Consider the following 26,442-nt stretch of genomic DNA (forward strand, 5'->3'; position numbering starts at 1 on the left):
GGGCGGCGCCCAGCGCTCCCGGTGGAGGCCCAGCCGGCGGAGCCCGGCGTGCTGCAGCCATGGAGACACGACAGGTCCCTCCTCCGAATCTCACCCGGGCCCCCGCAGCCGCCGCCGATTGGTCGCCCTTTGCTCTCTGACCCGCCTCGCGGCCTTCTAGGCCGGCGCTTCCTGCTCGGGCGCCGCGCGGCGCTGCCAGCCCGGGGCGGAGCTCGGGTGCCGAGTGCGCGCCGCCGCCGCTGCCTCCGCCGCGGAGCAGCTGCCGTGCGGGAGGAGGAGCCGCCGCCACGCCCTTCCCCTTCCTCCGCTCCTCCCCCGGCCCCCACAGCGCCCGCGGCCGGCCCAGCCAGCACTAGGGAGCAGCGGCGGCCGCGGCCGGCGGCCGAGTTGGGAGAATGCGGCGGCGCTCGCGGATGCTGCTCTGTTTCGCCTTCCTGTGGGTGCTGGGCATCGCCTACTACATGTACTCCGGGGGCGGCTCGGCGCTGGCCGGGGGCGCAAGCGGCGGCGCCGGCAGGAAGGTGAGTGGCGCGCCCCAGCTGCGCTCTGGCCCCGGCACCCAGCCGGACCCCAGCGCCTGCCCGTCCCTCCGCTGCGCCGATGCGGCCCCCGACCCCTGTCCCGCGGCGGGCCCCCCGAAGGCTCCCCTCCGCTGCTCCTGCGGTCTACTGCCCCGACCTCTGCTTGGACCGCCTGCCCCCGTCCCGGGCCTCGCAGCCCCGTACCCAGAGCGGGGCTGCACCCGGCGCATCTGCGCGCTCAGGGCTCTGGCGAGGGCGACGAGCTTGCCCGCCGGGTGGGCGTCTCCCTCTGTCTGTCCCACAGATTTTGGGTCCTAAACTGCCCCGCGGAGGGAAGTTTCGGGGTGGGGGTGTTGGAAAGCACAACGGGGTGGAGGGAGAGGAGGGAGAGAGACGGCTGCCTTTCCAACGTGTCATGCACCGGAAAAGAGAGGAGTCCCAAGTTTCTTTCCAGCCCAGCAATGAAAGCGGCTGTGAATGCTCACTCCCTTGTCCCTGGCCACTCCGTGTGTCCGTGCCTCCTTTTTCTCTGTCCTTTACGTATCGGGGCGAGAGCTCAAGCACTTCTCGACGAGGAATAAAACCCCTGGGTCGCTGAAAGGTGGGGCGGGCCACTGTGTCCCTGAGCCCTGAACCAGGTCAGTCACGGCCACCTCTCTGGACTTTCCCCTGGTGGCCCCCGTGTTGCGCCTGCTACCTCGGCCCTGGCCCCTGCACGCGGGAGGGACGTGGCCTCCAGCGCTGGCTTTTCCTGGCTGCAACCCCCCCCCCCCCCCACCAACTCCATGCTGCGGCTTTAGTCTGTCTATTCAATGAGTGTGTTGTTGACCGGTGGCGCTAAGGCTCCAGGGAAAAGGCTATGGGGACAGTGCAAGCCCCTCGGTGGCTCTGCCTTGGGAGCCTAGACTGAGAAGCCGGGATGGTGTGGTGGTGCAGCCAGGCGCTTGCTGGGAGAGCGCGGGGTCGGCTCGGGGCTGGGATCCGGGCTCCGGGTTGTGGCGTTTCGTTGGTTAATCAGCTTTAAAAACGTTATTTTTGGGGGAGTCCTGTATCCCTCAAGCTGTGGCGTTTGTTGTCTCCACAAGCCGAGGGAATTCTGTTAAGGCAGGTGGACAGCGGGTTGGGGTAGGGCAACGGACCGGCATCCTGGAACAGGCCAAACGGAACTAATGGTAAAGGACAGAGTTTACCCTTGAGATCAGACCCCTGATGGTCACGCTGAGGTTTGGCTGCTTCATTCATTCCATTCATTCATGTATCCATCCCCAGCTGATGGCCTTCGATGCAGGTGGGTGTCTTATTTGGTTCTTGGTCAATTCATGGATTTGCCTTATCTAGAGAAGCAGTAAGCAAAAATACTCTTTCTGTGTGAAGTGGCTTCACTTGCATTTGAGCTGCTGTTGTACTCAGCCCCCTTGTTAAACCTCGGGTGTGAACCCGGAATCCCAGCATAGCCTTGCAGAGGAATGTGCATGCAGCCGGTGGCAGTGGTTGGGTCTTGGAAAACCATTCTAGCAGTGTTAAAGTGGAGTGATTTTTAAGAACTGTACTTCCCAGTAAAAGTGTGCCTTGGCCACTCACATAGCCTGATGTACCCGTGAGACTTGGCAAAGCTTTCTGTCTTGTATGCAGAGGAAAGTAAACAAATCAGCTATCGTTCTTGGCATTTTACATTCTTGGCTTTGCCGCCTTCATTCATACAGGTGATTGGAAAGCACCTGTGTGGTGTCAGCTGCCCAGAGGCTGTTTGGCTGTAGTTGCTGACGGGTTGGGAGGTCTGCCTTGCTGAAGTCTGCAGACCCCCATAATGTGTGATCAGTAGTTGAAAAACAAGGCAAAACAAAACGAAAACCTGAGAACTCCTTGTGGCCTGCTGTAGGAAGGCAAGGGAGGAGGATGAACAGCTATGCCTGGATTGGTGACTTGCGACTCTCTTCTTTCTGTCAGTGAACCATAAACATTTCATCCTGGCATTTCGAATGGTTTGGTGACTTGCTGGTTCAGGGTGAGGTGTGTACATGCACTAGCTTTTGAAATTTCAGCAGCCTCATCAACTTAGCTGTGGTGGGCCCTGCTGTAAAGAGTGGACACTCTGAGATGGTTTCTGGAGGCAGTGGGTTGGACCCTGCTGGCCTGACCTTAGGAAAGCGGTGTGGTCTTCCTTCCTCCTGAACTGCTTCTGGGGCACTAGAAGTCTCCCCGTTTCATCCTCATGATACAGGAGAACATATGGCTTGGTGAGCTTGGGAGGGGTGCACATGCAGCGTAGTGAGGGAATGCATGTACAGGCCGAACATGGGCACTTGCTATGGGTTTTAGAGGGAAGCGGGCTTACATTTCATCTCGTGTTGTTTCTTACTATCCCAGTCAGCGGATCTCGGGCCTCATTTAGCCCATTCCCCCACGTCCTGGCTGTTTTCACAGAATACCAGGCTTCGGAATCAGGCTATGGGGGTTGTCTAAGGGGAGCCTGCTTGGGATTTCTGCTGCTTCAGCAGGCTGGCTAGGCTTGTCTCTGTGTGCCCTGCCTGTTAAATAACTCATCGCAGAGCTGTTATTCTCTATTTGGCAAAACCCGGAAAGCCAGCTCACCTCAGATTGCAGATTTAATAAACTAAGCAGGAATGAGTGCTGAAAACCCACCCCGGGCACTGCTGCACTGCTCAGGTTGTTGTGTGTGTGTGAAAGCAATTTATGCATAATATCAGTTAAGATTACATTTAATTTACATTTGTGACGCCTCCCCCACCCCAATACTTCCTATTTGGCTTTTTCTCTCCAAATCGATGATTTGCACTTCAAGGTTGCCTTTCCTAGGAGCATGATAGTTTTAATCTTGCCAAGGCCTCCCAGGGCCCTGTCTGTTGGTGGTAGGTGGGGCCACAGAGGAGAGGACAGCCTTACCTTGGAAATGAGACTGCCTCTGGGTCTAGTGTGGCTGTGTAGGGTGGTAAGGAGTGGGCTCTGCAGGACGTGAAGAACCATCCCTGCAGATAAACTGTGCCAAGCCTGTGACCCCCCGGCCTTGGCTCCTCCGACACCCTTGGTACTTGGGGGGAGGTGATGTGGAGACAAGGGGACCCAGGGCCAACCACAGCCCCCACTGCTTCACGGGGTAGCAGTGCCATTCCTGCCAGAGCCAATACAGGTGCTGCAGCCCTTGCTTTCTTGAATGGTGGTGGTGGCGTGTGTGTTGGGGGGGGCTGTTCTCAGAATCTCACGGGAGGCATCGGGGATGTGGTGGGCATCTTCCTGGAATATTAAAAGGACCTCACAGGGCCAGTGTGTCGGCCTTCAACAGGTGAAGTTGGAGAAGGCATCTGGGAACAAATTGTCAAGATTGCTTCAAATGCCAGTTTGGTTAATCCCAGAGACCCAGTGATGTTTTTGAGCTGGATCGTGTGCATCCAAATGAAGGGAAGTGGTCCAGATTGACATTCCAGTACTGGGTGAGACCTGGCTCTCTACTTCTTTCTGCTTGAGTGACTGCTACTGAAGTCTTGAACTGGATCCTCGTTTCCTAATCCTTACAGTGTGGAATAATCACTCTGGCTTTGTGGCCCTTGTATGACAATTCAGGACTTTAACTGTTTTAGATAAACAAGATGCATGAAAATCCTAACCAGCCCTTTAGACTAGTGGAGTGAGCCAGGAATCTCAAGTGTCCTCTTGATTGCCACAAGTTGTTGATGTCTTTCTTCTTTGATCCTTCATCCGTGCCCTGATGTCTACCTGATTGGTTTGTCTGGGGCTTGTACTATGAGCCTTCGGTTGAAGGCGGATCAAGACTGGCTGTCCTGAGTCATCCACCCAGGCAAGAGAGGACGCTCAGGACACAGCAGTGGAGTGTCACTGGTGGTTGTGTCCCTGAGTGGGGTCTGCTGTGGTGGGGAGGCAGGTTGTGGGCTGTCTATAACCCTACTGCATTCGGGAGGGCACATAGATACAGTCACAGGTGGCGTGCATGGTTCGAGGCTGAGCTTCTGGCTGCCACTCACTTTAATTACTCTTAGTAGATGTGGATTGGATGCAAGGTACTGGGGTGGACGTATCACATGTTGGCATGTATTATTGGGGTTTAAAGACAGTGCATTTGAAATGAGAATTCGGAACCATGTTAGGGAGAACAACAGGGGAGGAAAACACAATATAGCCAGAGAATCTGGCAAATGATGTTGTGATATAAACTTCCTCTTTAAAGAAAGTGGGATTTCCATATTCTGAAGTTGTGTTGTGGCTGCCTGCGAGCGCTCCAACATAATGGAAACAGATTGTGACTGATAAACAGAACGAAAATAACAAGCCCTTCCCTAGGCCCTCCAGCACCCATGAGGAAGAAGCTGTTGCAGCTGGGGTAGAGTGGGGTCGCCTTGCACAGGGGCCCCTCAACTTCTGGGCTTAGGTGGAGTGGAAGCTCATAAGATTCTCTGTACAGTTTCTGTGCGTCAGAGGGAGAGAGAGAGAGGGTCAACAAAACACACCGTGGGGGAGTTGAACACATAGTTTTTCATGGCTGCTGCTCACATTTGGCAGGTTTCTGAGAAGGGGAAAGTCCTTCTGGGAAGATGCCAGTTTAATTGTCAAAGTGAGCAAGGCTGCTGCAACTTCAAACAAAGCCTAGGGCAGTGGGCTTGATGGAAGGATATGGGGACACAATTACTAGCTGGAGTAGGCTATGGGGTGCTGGCTGAGATCCTGGGAACTGGGTAGGATGTTCCTGGGGAAGATCTGTGAGGTCTCCTGGGGAGCCCTGCTCCCACTCCTCTGCCCCCAGGCCCGGGTCCCCTTTGGATGCTTAACTCCTGGTGAAGCATGTTCTGGCAGCGCTGTTTGCATCCATGCATGCTGCCGAGATGGCTGTGCCTGGTGGCTCTCCAGATGGGACACACTCCGGAGCATCCATGTCATGTGGGTTTCCTGGGAAATTCTTTTTTTTTTTCTAATTTATTTATTATTTTTAATTCATTAATTACATTGTATTATGTGACACAGTTTCATAGGTACTTGGATTCTCCCCACCCCTCCCCAAACCCTCCCACCATGGTGGATTCCTTGTTGCATAACCACAGTTCAAGTTCAGTTAAGATTTCCTGGGGAAATTCTTGCTTGCTGGTGGCTCAGTGTGCAGCCGGCTTGGGAACCCCGAGGGGTCCTTGGGCTGCAGCTGCTTGGCCTCTTTCCTTGCCACCCCTTCCCATATCCAGCAACGAGAGGCTTCACCACTGCCACCTCCAAGCCTCTTTGGGACCTGCTTTGTCCTGCTTGTGTAACCCTCCTAACACATGTGCCTCTTGGTCAGGATCAGGGCCTGGAGGGTTGCTTTCCTTTTGTGTAGGTCTCTGGTGCTGTGCTGCCATTGGAAAGTGTTCCACTTTGGTTACCTTAGGAGTACTTTGCCTTGTGGGCTTCCTTATTAACCCAGTTTCTTAAGGAAAACCCTCCTGAATGAATGCCAGCGTGGGCTGGGCCTGACCAGAAGCTATCCTCCCTGGAGAATTACATGGACTGTGAGCTCTCACTGCCTTCAGAGTGGAACTTGACCTTGTCCTCTTTTTTTGGAGTGCAGATTCTCTGCTCTTTGGCCCTGGGCTTGATTTTAAGGATTAGCTCCTGGTGTGCAGTGCACCTGTCTAGTCAGGAAAGCCTCTCCTCCCTTCCTCTTTTGTAGACTCATGACCTGTTTTTAGAACTTTTAGGTATCAAAACAAAACAAACTCAGGCTTAAGACACTGCTCAGTCCTCTCTGGTGGGAGCCCGTCAGCCCCAGTCCTTTCCTGGGTCTCCCTGCCCCAGGTGGGTAGCTCTGTGCTCCTGCCTGGCCTCTGCCAGGGAAAGAAACAGGTGGCAGTTCGTCCTGCCCAGTAGTATGGGCCCCGGTAGCCTGTGTTGTCTTCTATGGATTGGGTTTGTTGGCATCCAGAAATGTAGATCATAGTGATTGATCAGTGCTATAACTAGGGGAAAAAATAGGAGTGATCATTCTTGGACTTAGGTCTAAACTTCCCCTGTCTGCTGATGCAGGCTGTGAGGCCAGTGCAGCAGGTGTGCTGCTCAGGCAGGGCTCAGCCTGCTTCTGCTGGGGCCACCTCTCTGGTGAACTCTCCATTCTGGCTCCATCCCGGGAGCTCTCAGAGTGCAGGGCAGCCTCTCCTAGTCCCCTCCTGTGGACCGCCTGACCTTACCAGGGCTTGTGGTCCCTGTCCCTATCTCTCAGTGAGGAAGAGTGGCCAGGTGGGCTAGGGCAAAGTTAGGACTTTTCTAGAGCCCACATGATGGCATGTGTTTAGGCAGGAACAGTAGGACCTTGGTGGGAAGTGCTGGATCTAACTCAGTCTTTCTTGGACATTGGTGCTTGGATGGGTCTTCCTTGCACTGTATGACATTAGCAGTTCTCCCAGCCTCTGCTGGGACCAACCCTCTGCCACTCCAAAGCTGCTGATGACCTGCCTACACGTCCTGCCAAGAGACCTAGCAGCGGGGGCAGGCGGCAGAATCACCTGCAGTGAAGAAGCAGGGCTGGAGTTGCTGCTGACTGTGGTCTCATTTTTTATCCCTGCTCATGTTAGAGCTAGGGACAGAACCTCAAGACAGAATAGTTTGTGTGTTTCTCATGAGGAGCCACCATCATGAGTTTTTAGTTTTTCACAATTGGATCAGCACTTTCCCAGCCGTTGCTGTGTGCCAGGCATGGTCCACACACGTTACAAGGTGTTCATGTATCTACTCTCCTGGCAGCCCTGTGATTTCTCCCGCATACATGATGGTGACTTGCTCAGAGCCCTAGACTTGCCAGACCCTAGACCCAGGGTTGTCTGCTGGGAGAGCTCTCCCTCGTGGGACCACTGCCGACAGTGGCAGCTTGTGCAGCGTGGAGGGCTGAGGGTGTGCTCGGCCCTTACTGGTGGGCAGTGTGGGTACTGCCCACTCTTATTCCTGGGGCTTCTTGTGTCCCTGTCTTGCTTTGGTAGCCTACGGGTCCCCCCATAGCTGTTAGAAGATAATTCTGGAGGCCTTCTCTGGGCAGATGCACACAAGGCCATGCTTAGGTAGCAGTGTTGAACTATTTAGCTCTCTTCCTCCACAAAATGGATGTTCTTCCCTTTTAGGCCTCTGCATGTTATGCAGATAGCAGTTTTCAGATACTCTCCCACCAGAAGCAGAAAAGAAAAACAGGTTCTGTTCCTTTCACTCACTCATCCCTCCCCCCCCCCGCCTTTTTTTTGAGATGTAGTTATTTATTTGAAAGGCAGGTACAGAGGAAGAGAGACTCTGAGGGTGCAAGGGCCCATAGAATTCAGCCATCCTTTGCTGGTTTCCCAGGCCACTAGCAGGGAGCTGGGTGGAAAGTGGAGCAGCTGGGACAGGAAATGGCACTCACATGAGATACTGACAGCTGCTCTACCCACTATGCCGTAATGCTGGCCTCATCTTTCATTCATTCTTTGAGTATATCTTGAGCACCTACTCTCTGCTGGGCCTGGCATGGATACTTGGGAAAATGGCAGTGAACAGAGCAGACACCATGTCACTGTGCTCGTGGAACTTTTCATTTTGGCATGAGCCAGATGTAGGGGGAGCTAGATATTGAGCATAATACACTTCATGGTGTGGACAGAGGTGCTGTGGTATAGTGGAGCAATGCCAAGGGGTTAGGAATGAGGGTCGGGAAGTATTGCACTATTACATTGATGGTCACCCAGGCTCATGTGGGAGGTTCTCTGTGAGCAGGCCTGAATGGAGGTTGGAGGGGGAAAGCCCTGTGTCTCATCACTTGGTGTGTGTAAGAGGGGGAGAGATCTCTGTACTCCTCTGTACTTTCTGGTTTTGTATGTTAGTAAATGAGCTATTTTCCATCCCCAAAGGCCTTTGGTTTTCCAGTGGAGCCTCGTCATGGTCGTCCCTCGGTTCTTGTTCCATCTGATCTCCTGGGTAATTTGTGTTCAAATCTTGGTCCAGATGCAGAGCCCACCCAAATGCCCCCTGCTGCCGATAGCTTCACAGTCTCATGTCTTGATTCCTGAGGTTTGGCTGTGTGAGCTCTCTGTCCTCAGGCACACCAATGGCAGGACACAGCAGGCCTGGTGGGTGCTGTCCACACATGTTGTCATCTAATGAGAAGTCTTGCAGAGACTCTTAGTGCTGGCTTCAGCAAGCATTTCCGCTGTGATGTGACCCCTGGAGCTGCTGTAGGTGATCTGGGTTCAATGATTCATGTTTGTGAGAAACCAGAGGGCAGAGGCCTGCCTGGTTCCTGGGTTCTGGACAGGGTGTTGCTGGCAGCGTGGGTCGTTTTGCAGTCCTTTGATCCGTGGATATAGTGGATCAAAGCCTCTGTGGAGAAGCGGAATGCTGGCAGATACCTAGCCCTTCCTGGTTCTGAAAGCAAGAGCGTTAAGCTCCTCTCTGTAGAGGGCACTGACATTGATGAGGGTGTAATTAGGTACTTCATGGGGTCAGTGCTGTGCCTGCCTCTGGATGAAATAGCTGGGAGGGGGTGTAAAGAGCCGGTCATTTTAGCAATTTACCCACTCAAAGATGGTTTACATGTGTCTCTATCTCTTCTGAGGCAGGTCTAGGGAGTGAGCCTGCATTTTTTTTTCCTTTCCTGAAAGGTGCTGTTCTTAGAGAAATGACAGATCTCAGCTGAAAGGTCTTCTTTTCCCAGCTAAATTGCCCTGAGATAGCTCGAGGAGCTTGTGCAGATGAAAGGCCTGCATTTTGGAGGTGCCCATAAATTAAGCACCTTGTTATTAGGATTTGACTAAGTGTGGGTGACCCTGGTATTGGGGCATTTATACGGCTGTGCTAGATGGTGAACTGCTTGGTATGACGTGGGACACCTTGGATTCTAATTGACCCTGTGCTTTTGGCTTTAAGGCTTCTCCATTAACCTAGATATTTGGAGTTTTTGCTCTGCCAGTTGCAGGTTTCACTACCAACCCCTTCTTTGCCTCTGCCCTGCCCTGCCCTGCCCCGTCCTGCCCCATCCACCCATCCATCCCTTGCCCTAGAAAGTGTGCCCCTCACCTTCTTCTCTGTTGACCATTGCTGGTGTCACCGTTGTCCATGGCATACTTTTTCCATCAACTCTTAAGATGCCATTGTTTGTGAAACACGGCATTATTTTCTGTACCCCTGGGAAAGAGAAAAGCACCATCCACTGAAGGTGGCACAATGGCTGTTCATCGGCCAATGTTTTTTATTTTCTGCTTGTTGAAGGAGCTCTTTCTTACTTAATTAGACATTGATCTCCCCATATATCACTCCTATAAGTGAAATATGTTGAATCTGGTGTTGCCGATACTTGTTCAGCGATGCCGACTCAGAAGCATTGACTGGTGTGTGTTTTTCTCAAGCAGAATCATCTGCCAAGCAGCCAAGTGCATTGATGATATAGGATTTCCTAAAAAAACAAACAACGGGGCCCGGTGCGGTAGCCTAGCAGCTAAACTCCTCGCCTTGAACGTGCCCGGATCCCATATGGGCACTGGTTTTAGTCCCAGCAACTCCACTGCCCATCCAGCTCTCTGCTTGTGGTCTGGGAAGGCAGTCGAGGACGGCCCAAAGCCTTGGGACCCTGTACCTGTGTGGGAGACCTGGAGGAAGTTCCTGGCTCCTGGCTTTGGATCGGCACAGCACGAGCCATTGTGGTCACTTGGGGAGTGAATCATCAGACAGAAGATCTTCCTCTCTGTCTCTCCTCCTCTCTGTGTAAATGCCTTTCCAATAAAAATAAATCTAAAAAAAAAAGTAAAGAAATCCTTAACAGGGTCAGATACCATGGCTCAGTGCAAAATCCTCACCTTGCATGTGCCAGATCCCATATGGGTGTCTGTTCATGTCCCAGCTGCTCCACTTTCCATCCTGCTTGTGGTCTGGGAGAGCAATGGAGGGTGGTCCAAAGCCTTGGAACCCTGCACCCTTGTGGGAGGCCCGGAAGAAACTCCTAGATTTGGATCAGCTTCAGCTTCGACCGTTGTACGGTCATTTAAGGGGTGAATTAGGGGATGGAAGACCTTCCTCTCTGTTTCTTTCTGTAAATCTGCCTTTCCAATAAAAATAAATAAATCTTCAAAGGAAAAAAAATGTCATTAACAATGACATCCATCGCAGTCATGTGTTATGCTGTAGGTAGGGGAGGAAGACACAGGTGGAGAAGCAGGAAGGGCATCTCAGAGTTGACCAGTGATGGTCTCATTTTTTTCTCATGTATCTGATTGTTCACCTTGCTGAGAGTTCGCTGGGATGTCAGTGCCTGAGAAAGTAAACCAGCAGCTCCTGCTTGAATGTCTGAAGTACTGTGCATGTTCCGTTGGTCCCTGAGCAGGGGACCCGCCTGAGGCTCATTTCTCAGCATTTCTTGTACACAGGTTGGCCTGTTGCCGGCTGGCACCTTGGCCAGACAACACCCGGTCTTCCACTCCAGTCACCTCCCAGAGTTCATGGTGCATGTTTTATGACCTGGAACACAGTCTTCTTTATATCTTATGTTTGTCTTCTTTTGTCTTCATGTGTTTTAATATTTGTATTCTTTTGGCCAGTTTTCACTTGTCCGTGGTACTTTTGCTAATTAAAAGCGATACATTAGAGACTGTGGATGATTTGGGAAGCATGCAGTAGAAGTCTTTTTAACAGACATTCTTCCTTTTTGTTCCTCCATCAAGACATTATTGCTAAAGCCTCATGTTCTACACCACATTTGTAAGTGAGAAATGTTGGCAAATATATGAGACTGCATATTTTCTGTAAGGTGTAATTCGTGGTAACTTCAAATTTATATCAGCCTTGTCGCTGGGATGCCTGCAATGCTTTAGAACTATTGCTCATTTATCTTGCTTTTCAGCACGCATAGTAAGAATGTCAGGAATGAATTTTCTTCCTTGGGTTCACGCAGACAGCTTCTGATAGAGCCCAAGGTTATTAGCTTGCCCCACAGGCTACAGTAGCAGAATGGGGGCTGGAATTTCAGTGTTTCTCCAAGCTCCTGACCTGTAGATTTGGAGAAAGTGCTCCGGCTCTCCTGGTTTTAGACCTGCTGTCCCTGAAACATCAGAAGCTGCCCACAGTGCGTCTCCCTCCCGTCGGTGCAGAGCTGCAGCTTCTGGCCTCAGAGGTGCTGATTACTGGGGCCCGTGCTCATCCACCTCGCTTCTACCGAAACTGCTGATGTGCTCGAGCAAGCAGCCAAAGCCGGGACAGTGGCACAGCCTGGGTTCTTGGGTGGTTGGAGCTGTAGACCTGAGGCCTGGCCTCACAAAGGGGGCAGAACTGTGGCCATCAAGACCTTGTAAATGAGCTCATGTAGGCAGGTGAGAACTCACAGAGGAATGTGCAGTTGGGTAACTGAAGAGGCCACACAGAAATAACGGGGGTCACCAAGCAATTGCTCAGCAAGGTGAATTGGATGTCTTCTGTTTTTTAAAAGAAAAGAAAGATTAGGGTTCCCACCCCCACCCCATCCCCGCCACCTCATCCTTGAGGATAAATATGCCTTGAGGCATTTGATTGTTGCTGTAGATTTTGTGCCCAAAATGTTGAGTTTTTAAACAATTTTTAAAATTTCTTTTAAATTTTATTTTTATTAATGTGTACATAGTTGATTACGGCCAGAGTGATCAGGGATTAGGGGAAAGCAGATGAGATCATTATTTCCACATTTTTTTTCTTCTTGCTGTATCTGGTGGAGGGGGGGAGATGAAGAGAGAAGCTGCACCCAGCCTCCCAGTCACCTCAGTACCTGGATGGGATCTTCAGGTGGTTTCGATAATTCTGACTTGCTGTCAATCTCACAGATGGAAGCATGAGGAAATCCTTCCAAGGTCATTTGGCTGCCACCTAAGAGTCTCCATTTGCCCAGAAACTTGCTGTCAAGCTCTTCTGGAGTAGTTGACCAATATGTTCTGCTCTTCTTCTGCTGTGGTACCAGATGTCCTCTGCAGGATCCAGTTGACTGTCATATCATCCATGTGTGTTTGGGTATGCTGTCCATTCACCATCTTTAGCAACTGAGGAGGCTCAGTTTAGATACTTGAGCTCCACTGTCCTGCCACTCTCCCAACATGGGTTTTATTTTAAAGAATTTCTTTCCTAACTGGTAAGGGGAACACATTTGTTTCTGGTGATCTAGTAAGTCTATGTGTTTATTCTTTACCCCAGCCTTGGAAGGTACTGGACCACATTACCCAATATACCATAGTTGTTCTGAAGCCAGTCTCTCATCAGCGCCATAAGACATTGTTTTAGGCCACAGTGGAGAGCAGGTGCCTGTAGGGCTGTTGTGTATATGTGGGTTGGGGGTGGGGCAGAGGGGGATCTGAGCCATAAACACCCAGGGAGCAGTTTTGACACCCAGCCCTGTTGGGACAGAGAGGCCCCAAGCCCGGGATCCAGATGCATGAATGTGGTCTGGGGTATCTCCTGGTAGGTAGGTCGGTGACTGTAGACAAGCCTCTTAGCCTTTCCATGCCTCAGCTTCCTTGTTCACCTCTGTCCTCAGGTCGCTCATTGAAGACTAAACCAGCGTGCCCAAGGTGCTTGGCGTGGAGCCTGGTACACTCATGGCTTGTGCTGAGAAGCATTCGCTGCTGCTGAAGGTGCCAACACAGCTGGGGCACATCTCACGTGTGGCTGATGTTCACGATCTTGGGGGCACCTGCCCACTTACTAGGGCCAGTCTCCTGTGCTGTGCCATGCTTGTGAGTGAATGCATCTTCCTTGAAGGTACCTGCCACTTCCGTGCCTGGTGCTGGGGCTTGCGTTCCCACACAGGTAGCTTGCCTTGGAAGGAGTTTGAGGACAAGGGCCCTCCTGGAGGCCTTTGTCCCTTCTGCAGGCCACAAAGCTGAGCCCCTGAGAAGCTGAGGGGGCAGCTCAGGGTCCTCCAGCCAGCTGGTGTGAGCACCGGCAGACTCTGAATCTGGTGGGAGCCAGGGCCAGAAGCCACAGGCCAGAGTTCTTCCCCCGCAGTTTTGGGTGCCAAAAGGTTATCATCCAGTCTCACCCCCTTAATCTCTCATAATTTGTCTGTAAAAACTTATATCGAGATGTGATTTTTAAGCATGCGTCTGTGTAATTAATTTTTAAGACTAATTGGCAGCTGGCTTTTTTTAAAACATTCTGAGCTGTTATTATCTGAATATACCGTGTTATTTGAAAACTTTTCCACAAGGTTTTAATTAGTAAATGTTCTTTAGTTTCATTAGTTCTATTCCCGGCTCACTTTTGAAACTGTAGATGAGTGACAAGTGGTAGACAAATTAATAATTGTAGCAATGCGGCAGAGCACCCGTAAGAGCTGAGGACTGGGTTTGTCCATTAACAAAAGAAGCCTCTAATTCAGATGGCGTACAGCTGCATTGCAGATTAATAGATGCGCGGTGGGATGATTTCAGGGAGGGACATTCTCATGCAGAACCTGGACGGTCTGGTGGTGACCACTGTTGTGAAGCTGGGCTGTACGGTAATTGGCAGCGTGTGTGCCGATAGCCTCAGGTTTGCATCTGTTGCTGTACTGAGGAGGTGTGAGGCATTAGCCTCCATTTTCTGAGCTGCCAGAGGAGGCAATGCCGGTTGGTTTGGTGAGGGCTTCTTTTTGTTTCTACTCCACACGGTGCTCACCCATCTCTCTCAGAGAGAGAGAGAGAGAGAGAGAGAGAGAGAGAGAGAGAGAGAGAGAGAGAGAGAGACAGAGAGAGAGAGACAGACTGACTGACTGTTTGGGGCTGCTGCTGGCTAGGCCATTCTGATGGAGGACTGGGCTTGCTTGGAGCAGGCACACAGGTCCACAGTGGTGTCAGGTGTGAACTTTAGGGCGGGGGATGTAAAGTAGGTGCAAAGGCATCCCAGGAGGGCGGCTGCTCACTCCTTGGGTCCTTTTCTCTCACACCCCCTCACCCCCTGGACCTTATGGAGTCACCTTGGTCTGGGATGGGCCCCATGTTTTTGCTTTAAGGTGGAGCTATGCCACTGAGTAAAGGCCAGAGGTGTCACATTTTGCTTCCATCTTTAAGGTGTTGTAATTGGTCAAAGTACAGTGCAAGTTCCCTGGGGTACTGTAGAACAAAGCAGGCCTAATGGACTAGTGGACATGAGCGAGTGAGCTGATGGGATGGCAATTTCATGGGTGTCTGGCTTGAAGTCCTGCTTTTCCTTTCTGGTTGCACAGACTAAGTGTTCGGGCTGGTCATCTCTTCCCCACGCCTCCAGAGTTGACTCACCCCCAGAGGTCCCCCAGGGTGGCATCCCCTTGCTTCGTCTGGCTCTCGCCCGGACCACCCACTCCACTTACTCAGTGCTGAGATGGACATTCCAGGAACCTTTGTATTTTTGTTTTATTTGTTCATTCCAGGAAGGGATGGGGCAGTTGTCAGAATAATGGAGACATTTTTTTTCTTATATAGATAGGGAGACCTTAAAACATGGGCTTTACAACAGTCTGATGATCAGGAAGGTGTACGTAGATGATGGGGCATGAGGCTGGGATCATGGGGCAGGGCCTGGAATGATTTAGCTTGGGGCTAGGAAGATGATACAGGGTAGTGAATGGGGCTGAATGGTAGTGAATGTGGCTGAGATGAAGGGACATTGAATGTGGGCCTGGGATGGTGGAACATGGGGTTGAGATGAAGGGGCATTGGGTATGGGCTTTGAATGAGGTGAAGGGGCATTGGGTATGGGCCTTCATCCTGAGATGAAGGGGCAGGGAGCCAGGATGGCAGGACCGGGGAACAGGACTGAGATGACCTTTAAAGGTTGCCTGAAGCCCTCTGCTGCTTGTGGTATGCTCAAACGTATCTCAAGTTTTAGAATCCCCATTTTAAGATCCTGACTTTTCCTTCATGAGGGCATCTTTGGTGTTAGATGGTATCCAGAAGTTGTATACAGAGGTGAGCAGCATTATGCCTTTAGTCTCTTCAAGGAGTTGCTGGAGGAGGGGGAGGGGTGGCACGACTTTTCACTTGATGTATCTGGATACTTCACTCGTGAGGATGTGTTGAAAATCCTTGTGGGCCTGTCTTGGCTCTTCTTTTGGGTGGGTCCTAGAGAGAGCCCTGCTGTTCCTGTCCTCTGACCTGTGGAGTTGAAGGGATGGTGCCTACTGCAAGAGAGAGGCTCTGGGCCTGCACTTTCTTCATCAGCACTCGGCTGTTGGGGCACATGCCTGTGGGATGGTGGGGGGGTGGGTTGCTGAACTTCTGGGATTCTCAGCTTCACTGGGTGCTATTCTGGACACACAGGACTTACTCAGCCTGTCCAGTGGCTCTGTGTTGTTGTTGTTGTTAAATGTTTATTTGTTTTTATTTTCTTGAAAGAGTGAGTGAGAAAGAGAGAAGAAAGAGATTTTCCATCTACTGGGTCACTGTTCCAGTGGTTAAAATGGTCTGGCGCAGGCCAGTCTGAAGTCAAGAGTCAGGCACTTCATCCAAGTCTCACATGGGTGGCAGTGGCCCAGGAACTTGAGCCATTTTCTACTTTCTCACAGGATTCATTAACAGAAAGATGGATTGCATGCAGAGAAGGTGAGACTGGAACTGGCTCTGTGATATGGGCTGTGGGCATCCCAAGCAGTGGCTTGACTCACTGTGCTACAACATCTGCCCCACCTGAATCCTGTCAGTTTGCACATTGGAGAGCTTGTACATTTCTGCCTCCTGCCTGTCTGCCTTCTTCCCACAGAAGGGCATGCATCGTTCAGAGAAGGCAGAGGAGAGCCAGGCAGGTACAGACCTTTGGAGTGTATAGTCTGGGATGGGTCCGAGGAGGCAAGTGTCAGATCATGCTAAGTGGGGCTTCTGGAGGGATCCAAGTCCTCACCAGGAAGGATTGAGGAGAGGACCCCTGTGGAGAGCAGATGACTAGGAGGATCTAGCCGTGAGCATGTGGCTGATGGCTGTCCAGGCATGGAACAAGTACTACAAAAAATCCCGGGTGCCAGAATCAACTGGGCATGCTTGGACGACCAAAGAATGAAGGCTGGCAAACAGGACAAGAAATGAGAGACATGACTGGGGCATGTGTTAGTCTTTAGAATATTATTTGATCTGTCACTATACTCCCTGGATCAGGCTAAGGCCGCTGGCAGGGATGAGTAAGACCCCGGGTGAGACTGATGTGCCCATGGTGAGAAGAGCTGGGAGAGCCAGGTCCCAGAGGCCCCTGCCCTCACTCCGCCTCCCTCTGAGCTGTCCTCCTGCTGGGAGAGGCTGCTGTAGCTCACCAGGTCATTCTGCCCTCTGTTTTTGTGCCGAGTGTCTAATTGGGATCTGCATGCTGAGTGCTGGATTAGTAGCAGCCCAAGGTTTAGCAGCCGTCCTTGCTGAAGAATCTGGCTTTTCCCCAGGTGCAGTGTGGATATGGAATTGGGAGACAGTCATGTCCACTTTTGCATTCAGAGATGCTGTGTGGGCATTGCAGGTCCCAGCTGCTCAATCCTCATGCTGTTAGTAGATGGAGCTGTTGCCTTGGCTTCCCAAGGAGGGGAGCGAGGTGGCACGGGAATGTCGAGGTATAGAGTAGAAAAGTAATGAGAAATAGAATTATAAATTGCATCCTTTCCCTTTAGAAAAGAGGTTTCTGTTAGTAACCCTTCTTATACCAATTCAACATTGTAGATGATAATCTTTAGCCAGAAACCTGGGCTGAAGGCTCCCCAGTCTGCTCAGGTAGTGGAGGGTTAGACAGCTGAAGGCCTTCTAATCATTACATTCTGGATCTTCTGGAGCCTCTCCCTCCTCCCAGACTGGTTATTTTTTTTTTTCTTAAGTTTACTTATTTTTTATTTGAAAGGTAGATTTTATAGAGAATGAAGGATAGATGGAAGGTCTTCCATGGACTGTTTCACTCCCAAATGGCCGCAACAGCCAGAGCAGATTTAATCCAAAGCCAGAAGCCAGGAACTTTTGGTCCTCCCACATGGGTATGGAGTGCCAAGAGCTTAGGCCATCCTCTGCTGTTTTCCCAGGCCATAAGCAGGGAGTTGGATTAGAAGTAGAACAGTGAGGACACAAACTGGTACCCATATGAGAGTTCAGCATCACAGGGTAGGAGTAGCCTATGTTTTTAAAACAATTATTTATTTTGTTAGTTTGAGAGATAGGGAGAGGATGAATTTTCTTATCTACTGGTTTACTTCTCAAATGCTTGTGTTGGGAGCCAGGACCTCAGTTCAGGTCTCCCATGTGAATAGCTGGGGTGAATCCACCTAGGCTGTCTGTGTGTTAGTAGGAAGGGAGAATTGGAAGCAGAGCCAAGACTTCAACCCAGGTGCCCTGACATAGGATATGGGTGTCACAACTGGCCTTCCGACTGCGAGGCCAAAGCCCAGCTGTGACTGGTAGTGTTATGTGCCCTTTCCCTTATCAAATATTTAGAGAACTGTGTTGCACTGACTTTAGGGGTAAGTGATGCAGGTGGAGGCATTAGCCGATGGGATGGGGATGAATTCATGTTTATGAGAAGCTGGGTCATCTCTGAGCCAGTAGGTAGGGCCTGCAAGGGTGGGCACACAATATATTCACACTTGAGTCAGTGCCCTAAAGAAATTGGACACCTGCTTACTCAGGCAATCTGACCTAACAAGTTAGAGAGCAACTCAGGTACCACCAGAAGTGGGTTTGGCCATGTCTGTTTACTGTCACGGAACGTAGAGTACAAGGATGTAGGTATTCTTAGAACATCAGCAGAGGACTAAAGAGAATTATGCCTCTAGTTATTGGCAAGTTTGGAGGTACAGACAGCACAAGCCCCTGGGGTGCTGACATCTGGAGTCATTTCCGGAAGAATTTCGGGAGGCTGGGTGATGGTGATTGCTTGTCAGCATGCTCCTTTGGCTCTGAGTGGAGCTGTTAAGTTCAGCTTGTAAGAACTAGAGCGGGGGTTCCAGTGCAGTAGCTGAAGTCCTCGTCTTGCATGTGCCAGGATGCATATGGGTACCAGTTCATGCGCTTGGATGCTCCACTGCCCTCCCAGCTCCCTGCTTGTGGCCTGGGAAAGCCTGGCAGGTGGGGTGGAGAGGGGTGAGGTGAGTGTAAAGGTGTGTAAGCCAAGGCGCACAAGGGAATAGTTGAGAGGCAGCCCCTGTGGAGGAGTTCCAGTGTCATGACTAGGTGGACACTTGGAGATTGAGATCTCTAGTTTGCAGTGTGTGTGTGTGTGTGTGTTTCTCATGGCTGAAAAGGAGATCAGTTGTAAGATGAGCAGGTTTCTTTGGGTTCGGGGAGTTTGTGTACCTTTTCCACTCTGTTTCGCTTCCACCACCCTGGAGATCATTCTTTGTAGAGTTGAGGATTGCATTGGCAGACTGGGTCTCCTGGGTTGCACTTCTTGGAACAGCTGCCTGTCTGGGGATGCTAAAAGGATTCGCCGAGGTGTGGCCTGGTGGGCACTGTGGATGGTGGAGCATTCAGTGAAGTGTGGGGCTGGTGGGAGGTGCCTGCAGCAGTGGACATAAGGGGCCTTCCCTGGAGGGGCCGTCTGGCCCTGCTTTGAGACAGCAGGCACCATGCCAGCATCTGCAAAACCCCTTTCCCCAGAGTGAAGGCTTCGCCTGCTAGAGTGTGCTTAGTGTCCGTATTTTAAGAGCCACCTCATCTGCTGACCAGTGCTAATCACTGAGTTCCGCAGAAGATATGTATGCAGGGTGAAGGAATTTGCCTGTTGATTGGATTCGAATTAACTGCATTCAAATTAAATTTCGAGGACTGCAGCAGCCTCACAATCCTTCCTGCACACGCTCATCTTTCTTCTCCTGTCCCTCCCTTCTATTTCCTAACTGGTTTTCCTTGCAACTTTCTTTTCTCTGCAGTCCCCCTTCCAACCCACACTGGAGTCTGGTGGTTTGCAGTCTGGCAACACACACACACACGCAGAACACCTGGGCAGATATTTAAACCACACATGTCTTAAACTCATTCCAGACCTGGTTCCTTTAGCTCCTCTGACTCTGGGCTCCAGGCTTGTGTCCCCAGAGCATGAGTGATTCTCACCATCAGGTTAGGAAACATGGGTTAGATAAGTGTTAAAAGTTTCTTCCCTTCAGCCCCGTTGTGATAGCTCAGTTGGCTAATCCCCTCCCTTGCAAGCACTGGGATCCTATGTGGGCACTGGCACGTATCCCAACTGTTCTACTTCCCATCCAACTCCATGCTTGTGTCCTGGGAAAGCAGCAGAGGATGGCCCAAAGCCTTGGGACCCTGCACAAACCCGTGTGGGAGACCTGGAAGCTCCTGGATTCAGATCAGCTGAGCTCCAGCCATTGTGATCATTTGGGGAGTGAATCAGTGGATGGAAGATGTTTTTCTGTCTCTCCTTTTCTCTGTAAATCTGTCTTCTCAATACAAATAAATAAATATTTATAAAAAAAAGTTTCTGTCCTTTGATAGTAACTGTGATAAGGAACACAGAGCCAAGTATACATTCAATCTATTATGGACTTTGAGCTCAAGTTTGTTTTTTTTCCTCTTGTGGGGTTTGATGCCTTGCTTTCATTCAGAGAGTTAAGTATTGATGGGCTTATAATGAAATGCCCACTTGGTTATGAAAAATGCTTTTAGCTGCGAATAATTATTCAGGAAACTTTGAGAAGCTTGCCATGCATGGTAAGTGCAGTCAACCACAGATACTAAAACAATAAATGACAGGTTAGAATGTCAGTTCGTGCTGTTTCCCACAGGCTCTGATCCCCTGAGTCTGGGGACGGCTCCAGGCGTTTGGTGCTTGAGCAACCCTGGATTCTGCTTTTTTGTTTTTTTAATATGATTTCTGTCTTGTTTACCAGGTAGCTCTTAGCTTAATTTAAAGACTTTTCCTCTCTTGTGGTAGAAACACATAACATAAAAACTCTCATAACCGTTGCTGAGTGTAGTTCCACGGTATTTTTATGTAAGTTTATGTTGTTGTAAAACTTTTGCAGAATCCTGTGAACTTTTCAATCTGCGCACCGACAGTTCTGTGCCCGTCTTCCCCTTTTCCAGGCCTCTCTACTTTGTAGTTGTGCCACCTAACTGGGACCATTGAGTGTACGTCCTTTTTGGACACTCATGTCATTTAGCATCATGTCTTCAAGGCTTGTCTGTGTCATAATGTGTGGCAGGATTTCTGTTCTTTTTTTTTTCATAGATTTATTTTTATTGAGGTGGTATTCTGTAACATGAACATGACCTTTTTTTTTTTTCTTTTAAGATTTATTTATTTTTATTGAAAGGTCAGATATACAGAGAGGAGGAGAAACAGAGAGGAAGATCCTCCATCCGATGATTCACTCCTCAAGTGTCTGCAATGGCCAGAGCTGAGGTGATCCGAAGCCAGGAGCCCAGAGCTTTCTCTGGGTCTCCCATGCAGGTGCAGGGTCCCAAGGCTTTGGCCATCCTTGACTGCTTTCTTAGGCCACAGGCAGGGAGCTAGATGAGAGTGGGGCTGCCATGATGAGAACCAGCACTCATATGGGATCCTGGCGCGTTCAAAGTGAGGACTTCAGCCGCTAGGCCACTGCACCAGGCCCAAGCATGACCGTTTTAAAGTGTGCAATTGAGCAGTGTTTAGCACTGCTGTGTGACTGCTGCCTCTGGTTTTGGAGTTTGTTTGACCCTCCGCGTGGAAACCCCTGACCAACCAATCAGTGACTGGCCGTCTGCTCCTCATCCCGCTTCGGGTGCTTGTGGGTTGATCTAAGGTGCTTCGTGTAAGTGGCATCTGACAATGTGTGTCCTCAGAGGCTGGCCTCTTGTACTTGCTGCCATTGTTTTTTTTTCTTTTTTTTGAAGTTTGTTGTGATGCTGTGTATCAATACTTCATTGCTTTCCCCACCTCCAGTTTCTTTTTACTGTGGTAAAATATAAGAATACCGTACTGAGTATGTGGGAGGGTAGAATTGAAAGCTAAGCTGATTTTTGTGCAAGAGTTTTTGAAGTTGATGCGTATTTTTTTTTATTTGCATTTTCCTCAAACTTTTTAAAGATTCTCTCATAGATACAGTGTTTACCATTTCACTCTGTACAGTGGCTTTAAGTACATTCATATTATGTTCCATCACTACCATCACACTCCAGAATTCTCTTTGTATTCTGAGAGTGCAGCCTTGTGTTCACCAAACAGTAATTTCCATTCTTCCCCTTATCCACCCAGCTTGTGGCAGCCACTGTTCTGCTTCCTATTTCCATGAATTTGACGGCCCTGGGCATCTTATCTAAGTGGTGTTATCCAGTATTTAGCATTGTTATTTCACTTAGCATGATGTTTTGGAGGTTCACCAGTGCTGTAGGAAGTGTCAGAATGTCCTGTGTTTTTAAGGTTGAGTAGCATTCTGTTGTACGGGTCTAATCACATTTAGTTTACCCTTTCATCTGTTGATGAATGCTTGAATTGCTTCATTCTTTGGCTGTGTGAATAATGCCTCTGTAAGCATGCATCCACAAATACCTCGAGTCCCTGCTTTGAATTCTTTGTTCACCTGGTGAACTTACCGCATCCTGGGGTATATGGCATTCCCACCGACAGTGCACAGGGGCTCAGTTTCTCTACATCTTGCCAACTGTACTCTCCATTTTTTTGATAGTGGACATCCTTTAGGTAGGAGGTGATGGCTCATTGTGGCTTCGATTAGCTTTTTTTTTTTTTTTTTTTTTTTTTGAGGGATGGCACTTAGGTTACACAAATGAGCAGTTGTTAACTGAGATAGAATGGAGAATGTTCTGAAGGAGGATCTCTTCTGGCTCATGTCCAGGCTGAGTGGAAGTGCTGGCAACATTGGTGGACACTGATATTTGTTGTCATGTTGCATGTGGAACACTGAACTCCTGGGGGATTGATAGAGCTGTCTCTGGTCTGACCTGGGGTTGGTGGGTGGCATGAAGGGGCCCCCACAGCCGTGTTAGCCGCCCCCTCTCCGCATCCACAGCCTTCATACACACCAAATGAGCTGCAGACGGAGGACCTGCTGGCAGAGCTGTTGTGCTGGAGTCGTGAACTCTCAGCATGGAGGCCAAGAGGAGAAGGAAAGAGCCCAGTGCTTCCTGAAGCTCCTGGATAGGGCTGGCTGCTCTCTCGGCAGATACAATGGCCAGAAACGAGGCAAGTGCCAAGTGAGTTTATCCAGTGAGGAGATGCAGTCCTCCATTCACTGTGTGTGCACAGTTTGTGTGTGTAACACATTTAGGAAAAAGACCTGAGACACGCATGATGTTTTCTCCAGCAGACGCAATGTGTGTTCCAATGTGTGCATCCTATGTAATCCACCGTGTTAATAGAGAGGCCATCAGGCTGTTTCAGGCTGAGCTTAGAGAATGTAAGAGAGAGAGAGAGAGAATCCCCTGGGTCTGAAGTCTCACTCCCAGTTTTAGGGCTAGGAAACTCGATATCGTTCGTTCACTCAAAAGTTACCAATCAAGAATTGGTTTTACATGTGTAAGTACTGTAGAAGGCTGGTGGCAGAGGAACGACAGCTCATTAATTGGTGATGAGAGTGCCTTTCGGAAAAGGCCCCTGTTCCCAGGGTGTGTGAGTTCAGCCAGCTGTGACACTGTTTTCTGCAGGATGCTTTCCTTCATCACTCTACAGATGCTTGATACATCGGCCTTCCCTGTCCAAGGGACCTTTCTGTATTGTGTCAATGCCGTCTGCCCAGGATGGTGATGGAAATTCATTTTTCAAGACCCCCCGTGTGCAGTTTATTAAATTACTGTCTCAGCTGCAAACCACTGTGTATATAGCCAGAACTAGCATTGCAGGCCACTGTTGGCTAGTCCAGCTGCTTCCTTTCAGGTTGTGCCAGTAGGGGGCGGCAGAGGGGCTGGTGTCATGGGAGGTACAGGCTTTGTCCTTGCCTTGGCTTCCCATCACCCCAGCTGTAGCGATTGAGCTACAGTTTTCTCAGTACCAGCAGAGCAGCCCAGTGGAGATGCCAGTGCTAGGCCAGCAGAATCCCTTCTTGGAGGCCCCCCCACCTTGGGGGCTATCCTCCAGGCCTCCAGGATACAGTGGATCCAGCCTCTTTGTTCCCTTAGCCCTAGAGTGGTGGCTGCTTCCTGTACTTGCTACCACCCTGATATCTTAGTTTTCCTGTTACCTAGTTATTTCTGTTGCCTAGTTACCAACTTCAGGCTCCAATAACAATTTATATTAAAACAGACTTGCGTTTTTTCTGAATTCTAAGTGGATGCTGACTGATCCGTCTCATTTTCTTAACATTATTTAGGAGTCAACCAGCAAAACTACTCTTAAAAGGTGATTTATTTATTTTGAAGGCAGAATTAACAAAGAGAAAGAGGGAGAAAGAGATATTTCTCTTTCATCCACTGGTTCATTCTTTAAGTGACCGGAACAACTGGACTACAGCTGACTGAGGCCAGGAGCCTGGAACTCCTTCAGGGTCTCTGCGTGGGTAGCAGGAGTCTAAGCATTTGGGCCGTCTGTGCTGCTTTCCCGGGTGCGTTAGCAGGGAGCTATGTCAGAGTTGGAGCAGCAGGGACTGGAGCCAATGCTCACAGAGTATCCAGTGTCGCAAATGATGGCTTAGCCTGCTATGCTACAGTGCCGGCCCATGTCTCAAACTCTCATGACAGACCTGTCATCATAGTTGGACTGTTGCTGACTGTACTGTGCTTGGGCATTGTTCGCACAGGTCTCCCTGATGAGATTTTAGCTAGGTTCCTTCGTCTCGTCTCATCAGCTGCATTTCTAAATCATCAGCTCAATTGAGTCAATTCTTAGAAAGATTTCCACACCATGGGGCGGGGTAGGGTCTAATGCCATTCATTCTGTTTGTTCTTGTTATTTTCCATAAGTTATACTTCCCCAACCTTATCTCCAAATTGTGTATTCATTACGTAACAACTCTGAAATTTGCTTCAGTTTGTAAATGATGGTGGTGGTTGTGTTTCTAAGCAAAATGTGTTTCTGAGATTGCTGATAATGTAGAATGGAAAGCATATATAACCGGTGTAAGCCTGGATTCATTAACGGAAGAGTTTACCAAGGGTTGGCCTATGGCCTTGTGATTAGGGTGCCAGCGTCCTGTATCCAAGCACCAGGACTGGAGTCCCAGTTCCTCTCCAGATACCAGTCTCCTGCCAATTCAGACCTGCAGCCCACGTAGGAGGCTTGTGTTAAGTTCCTAGCTTTCTATTTCCTGGCTTCAGCCTCAGCTGTTGTCAGCGTTTGGGGAATGAACTGGCAGATGGGAGAGATCTGTCTGTCTTTATGCCTCTGAAATGCGTGCTTACAAATGCTGGGCCAAATAAATTTGTAAGGGGAAGGGAATTTGGTAGGAGTGGAAAGATGAAGAAAACCAGAACTTGCAGGAGAGGTAGTAAACGAGGGAGCCCTGACCCTGAGCACCTGTTCCTGGGCGTTTAGCCTCTCTAAGCCTGTCTGGCAGACATCTTTATCCCCACTTAGATGTCAGGAGTCCAAGACCCAAAAAGGGGTTTGGGCTGCAATACCCCCCTGCCTTTCAGCAGGTCTGTCAGTACCGGACTACAGGATGCTTCCTTTAGTTGAGCACAGAAATTGTACCTTGCTACCAGGGCAAGAAGGGAGACCTGCTGGGCTGCGTCATTCTTATTTTCTAATAAGATGAGGCATTGTCTTAACCTTTTAGCTTGGTAAGAATCTAGTGGGCTTCAACTTAAAGGTCATCGGGCATAATAATGGTTAGCGTCCACTGGTGTGAAAAATAACAAAAGTCAAATGCAAAGATGCCCATGTGGTTGTTTGCTTCCATCAACACATGAAGCTGAAAAGACTGGTAAAGCCTCCAGTGCCGTAGGGCAGGTCTAGGAGAGAGAGAAGGACTGCCTGTCTCTCTAGTAGCTGCCTGCAGCCCTGACCTGGCTGTGGCTAGAGCCAGCAGAGGCCAGGGCAAGCTTCCACACTTAGCAGCAGCATCAGGGAAGGCTTTGATAAATTGCGCGACCCCACTCTGGTTGGTAGACTGATTAGTAAGCTTAGGTGAGGTCCTTAATCTCATCCAAGCCTTAGCTTGGTTCACTTACTAAGAAATGCTTTTGTTCTTTGCCGTTTCAGCCTTTGCTTCTCACTGTATCTAGACCTCTGTGGTTACAAGGAGCATGTGTAGTAGAACTGAGACTTGTAAGAGAAGTGAACAGGGCAGGACAGTTTGACGAGGGAGAAGGAAGCATGGGGCGGGTGGGGGACTGACTCGGAGTCTTGCCAGGTACCCTGTGTGCTGTTCATTCTCATGTTGCCTGCAGCTCTTCAAGGGGGGGGGGGAGTCATGAGCTCTCTCCTTTTCTAGATGGGACCCAGATTTGGCCTCACAGCCTCACCTGTGTCAGGTGTATCACTCCTGATAGGTGGGGAAGTTGAAGCGAAGCCATGTGGTGAAGTTTTGGGTGAAGACAGTGGTGCATGGTGCTTGTGGTCCCTGGGTTGTCACTGCTGTTACAAATTGGCCCAGTGTGCTGGTTGTTAGCACAGTCCTGCACATCAGACCATGAGGGTTGAGCAGCTGGCATCAGCAAGAGAGCCGGCACCCTAGAGTAGTGGGGCTGTTCCGACGCATGCCTTCAGTGAATAGAGCGTTGGTGCAGTGTGTGGGCAGTGCACAGCACACCTGTGGTTTGGGGCCATCCATCCAGCAGGGAATGAAAATAGCAACCCCAGGCACCTGCTGTGTCCACATGTGTTTCCAAGTACTTCGTATATGCTTGAAACTCAGTCCTGATTAAAGCCCCCATGAGGGGCCAGCATTGTGGAACAGTGTATAAAGCCATATGGGTGCCAGTTTGAGTCCCAGCTGCTCCACTTCCAACCCAGCTCTCTGCTGATGGCTCACGGGAAGCCTCAGAAGATGGCCCAAGTGTTTGAGCCCCTGCCAATCATGTGTGATACCTGGATGCAACTCCTGGCTTCAGCCTGGCCCAGCCCTGGCTGTTGCAGCCATCTAGGGAGTGATGGACATGATCTT

At 50.1% G+C, this 26,442-nt stretch overlaps 1 protein-coding gene across 1 annotated transcript in view; it reads left to right on the top strand.

The window, feature by feature from the left end:
* The first annotated feature begins 208 nt into the window (after positions 1–208).
* The window catches only part of GALNT2 (polypeptide N-acetylgalactosaminyltransferase 2), a 173,318-nt gene continuing 147,084 nt past the window's right edge, over positions 209–26,442 (top strand). Inside the window, exon 1 of the mRNA XM_004578551.3 lies at positions 209–521. Within this exon, the coding sequence (XP_004578608.1) occupies positions 396–521 (126 nt within the window). The 5' untranslated portion in view covers positions 209–395. The remainder of the gene's footprint in view (positions 522–26,442) is intronic.

This window comes from Ochotona princeps, chromosome 10 (genome assembly GCF_030435755.1).
Source record: "Ochotona princeps isolate mOchPri1 chromosome 10, mOchPri1.hap1, whole genome shotgun sequence".
NCBI lineage: Eukaryota > Metazoa > Chordata > Mammalia > Lagomorpha > Ochotonidae > Ochotona > Ochotona princeps.